An 8570-nucleotide genomic window follows, 5' to 3' on the forward strand; every position below is an offset into this window, starting at 1 on the left:
TCAAATACAGTACAACCTATAATTATTCTGTCCAATAGTAGATCAAAAAAGAGCCATACAATTACGTCAAAACATTCTCGATATATTTATTTTATTTAAAATGAATTGATTTTATTTACAATGAACTTTACCTTACCCATCTAAATTTATGCATGAGGAGCATGTGCAATGAAAACTACTTTTAACCAAACATTGACTAATAATGTGTATGTGGCCAAAAATAGCTACTTAATGAGCTTCTATAAGTCCACATTTGACTAATGATGTATGTGTGGTCAAACTTCTTTAGTACTTAGTTCAATCCTAATTATAATACAAATAAGTTGTAAAAGAATTATAAATTAAACACTTGTGAAAATTAATTTAATGGAAAAAAAGTAAAAATTGAGTATTTTGGAAAACAACTTAACGTTTATAATTCTATTAATAAGGTACAGAAGTTGGTATGAACTATTAATAATTTTTAATTTAATTTCAAAAATTTAAAAATAAAAATCATAAATCACAAAACACTTTTTTTTATTTACTTTTAGTAATAAATCAATAAAACGCTTATTATAAGCGATTGCAAATATTTCTAAATATAATAAAACATAAAAAAATACAAAAGTATTATAACAATTATGCAAAATATTTTAGTGAAATGGCGGACAGTTTAAAGATCATTTAAATTTTAAGGGTAAAATAGAGAAAGTATATATAAACAATATGGTAAAAAATAGTATTCAATTTATTATTAATTGTTGTCTTTCTTTTTGGTTATAGATTATTTATAACTCTAGAAAATAAAATTAGTAATTAAATAAATAGAACTACCCAATATGGATGAAGAATTAAAAATAGAGAAGTCCTACTCCTACCCCAGCTGGTGCGCACCTCTCCAACAGCGTACGTTAGACTGACACCCCTCAACTCTGGAGCCATGCGTTTTTGCGTTTCACTCTAATCGAAGTTCGTTAACATCCACTGCAAACACACAACAGACACTGTATCAGAAATATCAACTAAAAGCCATACGCTGCAAAAATCTTTTGGTGCAGATCAATTTCACTGAACCGATTTTGTTTGTAGGATAATTGTGTATGTACGCATCTTGCTAAGTACATGTATGCGTACACCTAGAAGTACAAATACGTAGAGGGATGACGGAGGAGGGATCGGAGAGGGAGAATGGGGGGCTAGGGTCGATGGACTCGATGGAGTCCCGCTGGGTGTATCAAGATGAGGAGGGGTCTGAGATCGACAACGATGGAAATGACCAACGTGGCGTCGGTGGCAACGAGTCGCCGCAGCGGGATTCCGAAGACGAGGATAATGCGGAGCAGAGGTTGATTCGCACGGGGCCGCGGATTGATTCGTTTGATGTTGAAGCGCTTGAAGTTCCCGGCGCCCAGAGAAGTGATTTTGAGGTGGGGTTTATTTTATTCAATTGATTCAGTTCATCGTGTGTATAAGTTACAATGCGTTTTACATTGTAAGTGTATTTGAGGTACTCTGTTTGTTTTCTCGTGGAAGGAGTTTATCTTTTAGCTTTTGAAGCATTTTTAAGTGATGAGAGAAATGAAGAAAGGAAGGAAGCAGTGGGATTTAAAGCATAAATTGCTGTCTAAAATTGCTGTTCAAATATGATTTTAAACTCTAAACCTTGTTTCTGTTGGTACCTTGACTTTGAAAATAAAATTGCAGGACATCAGTTTAGGCAGGAGAATCATACTGGCCTTTCAGACACTTGGAGTCGTTTTTGGTGATGTGGGGACTAGTCCGTTATATACTTTTAGTGTGATGTTCAGCAAGGCACCAGTTAATGAGAACGAAGATGTTCTTGGTGCATTATCCTTAGTTTTGTACACCTTAATTCTGATTTCACTGATCAAGTATGTACTTATTGTTCTTTGGGCAAATGACGATGGTGAAGGTATATCACCTTTCAGCTTTTGCTTTGCACTCATTTCCATGTTCGATAATGATATGCATGTCCATGTTGCTCCCTCCATAGACGAGTTAGACATGTCGCTTTTTGAATTTCTGCAGGTGGTACATTTGCTCTGTACTCTTTGATTTGTAGGCATGCTAAAGTTAGTCTGCTGCCCAACCAACTGCCTTCAGATGCTCGCATATCAAGCTTCAGACTTAAGGTGCCATCAGCTGAACTTGAGAGGTCCTTGAAAATAAAGGAGAGACTTGAAGCTTCTTTGACACTCAAGAGGCTTCTTCTGATGTTGGTTCTTGCTGGTACTTCTATGGTGATAGCTGATGGTGTTGTTACACCAGCTATGTCAGGTGCTTTTAGCAGATTCATTTGATGCCTTTTACTATTCCTGGAGGATTTTAGCGGTTTGGCCGTCTGAGAAAGGAAGAAACTTAGAGCTATGGGCATTTGTTTTCAAATAACTTTTTGCTTCTTTTGGCTAGAAGTTGATAACAACTTCATTAATGTTTATGCAGTTATATCTGCTGTTGGCGGCCTGAAAGTTGGAGTTTCCATCGAGCAAGGTAATTGACTCTGCTAATTTGAATCAACAAAATACATAATATATAGGACATAGTGTGGTTTTTGTTTTTTGGCTGCTCAAATCTTTTAGCACGATTTTACTCTCACTGAATGTAAGTTGATATGAGTCAAGAAGCAACAAGGTCTTGATTTTGTTGCTTTGTTAATTCCAACTGTGGATTAATGGTGCTGATTTCCACATTAATATGTATAATGTTTTGCTGAGTTGAGTCACCGGAGAGCCTTTCTGTCATAAAATTATGCTTGGCAAGTATTTTCTCCACATTTCAATAGTTCAATTGTGGTTGGGCACTAGAAGGCCTCATGGATAGCAGTGCCCTTTACTATGTGCTGATCCTAATAGAGTGGTGCCTTTGAACATTTGACGTCTGGGATTTTGCTGCTTTGTCATCCGTACCTGTGGTTTCTGTCTTGTGTTATGAAATTGAGACACAACTATATACAAGATACAATATATTGACGATTTGCTACTCAGTTATGGGGTTGGGCCACTATTTTAGATTGTTGACTTGCTAGTCATCTTACCTATATAACTGAAACAGGGCCGTGCTTTATATGATACGATAATCAGTAAAAATATGTGCACTAGTACAGACTTTATGCTGTATTACTTTGCTATACTAGGAGCTTCTTACATTTGATTTAAATCTTATCCATAATTTTTGCAGTATTAGTTGTCTATGTGTCCAGTACCATTTAGCATACCTGATTACTGAGAGTGTATAACTTTCTGAAGTGCAGATCATGTGGTGATGATCTCGGTTGCTTTTCTTATAATTTTGTTCAGCGTACAGAAGTATGGAACGAGTAAAGTGGGGATTGTGGTTGGTCCAGCTTTGTTTATATGGTTTTGTTCTCTTGGGGGTATTGGCATATACAACCTTGTCAAATATGATACTAGTGTTCTGCGGGCATTTAATCCAATTCATATCTACTATTTCTTCAAGCGCAATTCAACCAAGGCTTGGTATTCACTAGGGGGCTGTCTTCTTTGTGCAACAGGTAAATCTTGAAGTAAGCTTTTGTTCTTCTTCTTTTTCCTTTTTTTCCCCCCACTTGAAAATGCACTCTCCTAAGATTGATAGTTAACAACTCTGTCTTCTCTCTAGTAGTCTACTTTTCCATCTTGCTTACCATGTCAAACATCAGGCATTATCCCCGAGGAAGATAAAAGGATGACTGCTTTATCTTTCTGAAAGAATCCTCTTTGATAATGTTTAGAAATATAAGGAAGAAAGAAATGTTTAAGAAGACCTTTTATATGCCAAGTATGCAAGTACTTAGCCCTTTGATTGGCTATGGTGTAAATTTTTGTCTTTTCCTTCTTACATAAATTATAACATTTTTTTTGGTGTATTGTTCCCTGGAGAGTTGCCAATCAACTTTCAGGTATCAAAACCAAAATAGTTTTCGAAACATGGGCTTCTACCATAGTGTCAGGACTCCTGTAAAAGGAAAATAATGCTTTATATTTGTAACTTATTTAGTTTCTTATACAGAAATTAGGCCCTGGTTTTCCTAAATTTGAAATCTCTAGAACTGCTAATCTACGATAAGTTCACCAGACCTAAAAATTCCTCGAATATTATTCTGTAATCCAGTTTGCATTATTGCTGCTCTACAATAATTTTTCTTCTGATTAATTCCTGATGATCAGTTACGTGATTCAGGTTCCGAGGCAATGTTTGCAGATCTTTGCTATTTTTCTGTAAGATCAGTGCAGGTAAGCAGCAAGCTGAAGCAGTTCTTCAATTCATCTTGTTTGTTTGTTTCAATGGTTAGCTTTGAATATATTTTCTTTGTTTCTAGCAGTATAAAATTTCATAACAATGAGTTAAATTGTTTGTAACAGCTTACGTTTGTGTTGCTTGTATTACCTTGCCTCCTCTTGGGTTACCTGGGTCAAGCCGCTTATCTCATGGAGAACCATGCTGATACAACACAGGCTTTCTTTTCTTCTGTTCCAAGTAAATACTATGTCTCTTGCTTGACTCTGATGATGCAACCTTGGATATAACTTAGAAAAGTCTATAGCGAATCTTAATTGTCTGCATATGAGCTAGCTTATGCCACAATACTTGTTGTTTCCTGCTCCATTCTAGTTTCCAACTTCTCACTTTTGTATATTAATGCACTGCCAATGTAGTTTAGTTTAGACCAGGATCATCAGTTATTTCAGCCAAGCATGATTATGATAAGTTGCGAGTAGCTAGTTATATATGTGCTTTTCTCTTTAATCTGCTGCAGGTGGGGCTTTCTGGCCTGTCTTCCTCATAGCTAATGTAGCTGCATTGATCGCTAGTAGGGCTATGACGACAGCGACATTCTCTTGTATAAAACAATCCACAGCACTTGGTTGCTTTCCTCGTCTTAAAATTATTCATACCTCGAGGAAATTCATGGGACAAATCTATATTCCAGCGATGAATTGGTTTCTACTGGCTCTGACTCTGATTTTAGTCTGCAATATCTCAAGTATTTATGAGATTGGAAATGCATATGGTAATTTTCTTATCACTTCTGTTTAAAGTTTGAGTTATTTGACATCATTGTTTTTTCTTGTTTCATTTACCTACTTCTTAATGTCTCTGATAAACCTGTGCTAGATCAACTTTACATCTGTATGCTTGCATGCAAACTGGCCATGTAAACTATAAACTTTAGAGTTCTCAGTTCTGACACGGATATATAAATGGAGGTGCCCTTTCTCACCTGTTGAGTGTTGATTGATTCACACTTCATTTCATGATTAAATAGCTGGTAGCCTAGGCTGCCTGATTCACCATATTGCTGAATGAATATGGTTTTGTTTCTGAGTTGAAGTTGCTCTAATTGTAGAACTCATGTCTGCTCAAGTAAAAGATCTAGTTTCATGGCCTATTCTTCAACTGAAATCCTAACATTAGAGTTTACTCAGAAGAGGACCACTTTCCAGTCGCAAGATACAATTTGATGTGAGATTCAAGACATGGGAGAAATCTATTGGACCACAGAGCCTCTGCTGCTTCTATTCTTTTTCACTACCTTACCAATATATAACAGGCAATTTATTTCTCTGCCCTGACACCAAATTCGCTGCTTGTGCCACTGCAATGCTAGTTCTAAAGCTTTATCTTTTTCCTCTTTATACTTGTCACCACAGCCTACACTTCTTCCCATCTTGCTGCCGCCTCCATAACCATCACCATCCGCAACCTCCCTTTCCATAGAATGTTGCTACTTACCACATCAGTAATTGTCACCTGCTGACATTTGTTGCTACCTAACAGTACCCTCTTATCTTTCTTTGTTCTCTGTCTTCTCTTCCTCCGTCCTTAAATCACATGTACATGGCACGATAGATGACCGATTTGGTGAGAAAGAATGGTTTGTTGATGGTTGAAGGTGTGGACATTCGGACATCTGAAATTTGAGTTTCTACGTGGTGCTGAGATACTGCATCATGCTGGGGGATTGGTAATTCAAAATAAACTACAGAATTCTTGTGTTGCCGTGGTTCTTTGAGAAATTAGAAACTGTTTCGTGCTTCTGGACCGTGCTTTCACGGGTCACTCATGCAGTGGTAGCTGTCGTCTATTGTGGTGAATTTGGTAATAAACTGCCGGAAGATCTAATATGATATGCATTTAAGCCTATCCATTGTCATATTGAAGTTGCTAAATTTATGTGCTTATTCTGGAAGTGCAATATGAATAATTTTCCAAAGTAAATTCACACAGGTTTGTGTGTCTTTCTGTTACAGGCATTGCTGAACTTGGAGTCATGATGATGACTACAATCTTGGTAACCCTTGTGATGATTCTTATATGGCAGATAAATATTATCATTGTGCTGAGTTTTGCTACAATTTTCTTGGGGTTGGAGTTGACTTTCTTTTCTTCAATTTTGTGGAGTGTGGGGGATGGAAGTTGGATCATACTGGTGTTTGCTATTTTCATATTTCTAATAATGTACATCTGGAACTATGGGAGCAAGCTAAAGTATGAAACAGAGGTGAAGCAAAAGATGTCAATGGATGTGCTGCGCGAACTAGGTCCCGAGTTAGGAACTGTTAGAGCTCCTGGCATTGGGTTGCTCTATAATGAACTGGCAAAGGGGGTACCTGCTATATTCGGCCATTTCTTAACCACTCTACCAGCTGTGCATTCAATGATTATATTTGTTTGTATAAAGTATGTTCCTGTATCTGTTGTGCCTCAAAGTGAAAGGTTTCTGTTTAGGCGAGTCTGTGCCAAAAGCTACCATATATTTCGTTGTGTTGCCAGGTAAAATTTGCTGCAATTATACAGATCATATTATGTTTATTTTGTTCTGTATCTTTCTCCTCAAACTTGCATGTTTCTACCTCATTTTGAGCAACGATATCTAATTAATATTCTTATCATAAGTAATTAGGGTTCATTGACCCGCATTTGTGGTTCTGTGGATTGTTCGAGGTCCTTTAATTGTGGATCTACAGGGTTAATGATTTTTTTAATTTATTCAGTTGGAACTTAGTAGCATGTTAGGGGAACTTAAGATGAGTTTTCTCTTGCCTTAGTGCAATACCATAAGAGTAAAGCTTGTGAGCATGGAGATGATTCTTTTGTTGTCTAATGGCAAAAGGATGCTACCATCTGTAGAACCTACAGGTTTTCATTAACAGACGGAGTGCTTAAACATACAATGGTTCTAGCATGACTAACAGTGAAAATGATCTAACCTGTCTCATATTATAGAGCAGTTCATAAGGATATATCACACTTGTAACTGTGGGTGATTAATTTTGCTAATGGGTTGGCTGATGCTCGAATTTGTCAGTAAGAATTGTGGTTTATTCTTGGTTCCTATTGGTGGTATTAGGGCTTGGACATGTATGGTAGGTTATATTGTGATCGTATGGTCCTGCATTAGAGTTGTATGATATAGCAAGTCAAGCTACGTGTTAGGTTTAGGAAAATACTTTTAACTTGTTTATAAGGATTTAGGGCTGGTTGAAGATTTTTTTTGCTTCATTATTGTACTGAGTGTGTTATCAACAGATATGGCTACAAGGATGTCCGCAAGGAAAACCACCAGACCTTTGAGCAATTGCTGATCGAGAGTCTTGAGAAGTTCATTCGCCGGGAAGCTCAGGAAAGGTCCCTGGAGAGTGATGGTGACGAGGATTCGGATTCTGAAGAAGAGCATGCTGTCTCTAGAATTCTAATAGCTCCCAACGGGAGTGTCTATTCACTGGGTGTCCCACTCCTGACCGAGTTTAAGGATACAAGCAAGTTCATTTTAGAAGCTAGCACATCAGAAGAGAAGCCAGAGCCTTCCACTGATCAAATTGCTGTTGATGCTGAGCAAAGTCTTGAAAAGGAGCTATCCTTCTTACGCAAGGCAAAGGAGTCTGGTGTTGTATATCTTCTTGGCCATGGAGATATTAGGGCAAGGAAGGAATCGTGGTTTATCAAAAAGCTTGTCATTAATTATTTCTATGCTTTCTTAAGAAAGAACTGCAGGAGGGGGACTGCAAATTTGAGTGTTCCGCACTCGCATCTGATACAGGTGGGCATGACATACATGGTCTGAAGTTCTGCATTATAATTGATTGTGGATTCTAGTTGACAGCAATCATTGAGTATAAATTTGACTGTTAAATTGCCTGAGGAACAACCGGTACTTGTGCAATAGCTGGGGTAGTTGTGGGCGGAGTTGAAGATTGCAAAGTCGTAAATTATGTAATGCAGCTTTGCCTCAGCTGATTTTGCAACTCCTTCGATGCTATATGCGGAGATTTTGTGTTATTTGTTGCTTGTGCTTTGATCATTACTAACATGTGGTGGAGGATATTGTAATTAGCATGTCAATATCAATGCAACAATTGATGATTGAAATTCTTCTGTGACTCAGACATATCAGGAAATTTGGATTGAGTAAAGATAGAATCAAATCTGCTTGCATTTCGTATAGAAACCATTTCTTTGCATTTGATAATGAAGTCTCTTATGTTAATTTTGTTAGATCCAAGATTGAAAATCCTCAGAATTGTAAGGTTAAAAAAACACTAGGTTTCTTTCGAAAAGAAAAAGGG

At 37.2% G+C, this 8570-nt stretch overlaps 1 protein-coding gene across 1 annotated transcript; it reads left to right on the plus strand.

The window, feature by feature from the left end:
- The first annotated feature begins 852 nt into the window (after window positions 1–852).
- On the plus strand, window positions 853–8373 carry KUP7 (K+ uptake permease 7). Its single transcript, XM_011089581.3, has 10 exons — window positions 853–1409; window positions 1687–1915; window positions 2032–2280; window positions 2446–2493; window positions 3254–3514; window positions 4183–4235; window positions 4365–4479; window positions 4760–5014; window positions 6255–6777; window positions 7534–8373. Exons 1-10 carry the CDS (start codon window positions 1143–1145, stop codon window positions 8066–8068), a joined length of 2535 nt encoding a protein of 844 aa, XP_011087883.1. The 5' UTR covers window positions 853–1142; the 3' UTR covers window positions 8069–8373.
- The last annotated feature ends 197 nt before the right edge of the window (window positions 8374–8570 follow it).

The sequence above is a fragment of the Sesamum indicum genome, linkage group LG8, assembly GCF_026168435.1.
Source record: "Sesamum indicum cultivar Baizhima isolate 11 linkage group LG8, ASM2616843v1, whole genome shotgun sequence".
NCBI classification, from domain to species: Eukaryota; Viridiplantae; Streptophyta; class Magnoliopsida; order Lamiales; family Pedaliaceae; genus Sesamum; species Sesamum indicum.

What these genes read in the sequence shown, in the direction of transcription:
- KUP7 (XM_011089581.3), top strand. Translation starts at nt 1,143, where the DNA reads ATGACGGAGGAGGGATCGGAGAGGGAGAATGGGGGGCTAGGGTCGATG. An exon ending in TGGAGTTTCCATCGAGCAAG is followed by an intron (nt 2,494 to 3,253) that starts GTAATTGACTCT and finishes TCTGAAGTGCAG; the next exon opens with ATCATGTGGTGATGATCTCG. An exon ending in TTTCTGTAAGATCAGTGCAG is followed by an intron (nt 4,236 to 4,364) that starts GTAAGCAGCAAG and finishes TGTTTGTAACAG; the next exon opens with CTTACGTTTGTGTTGCTTGT.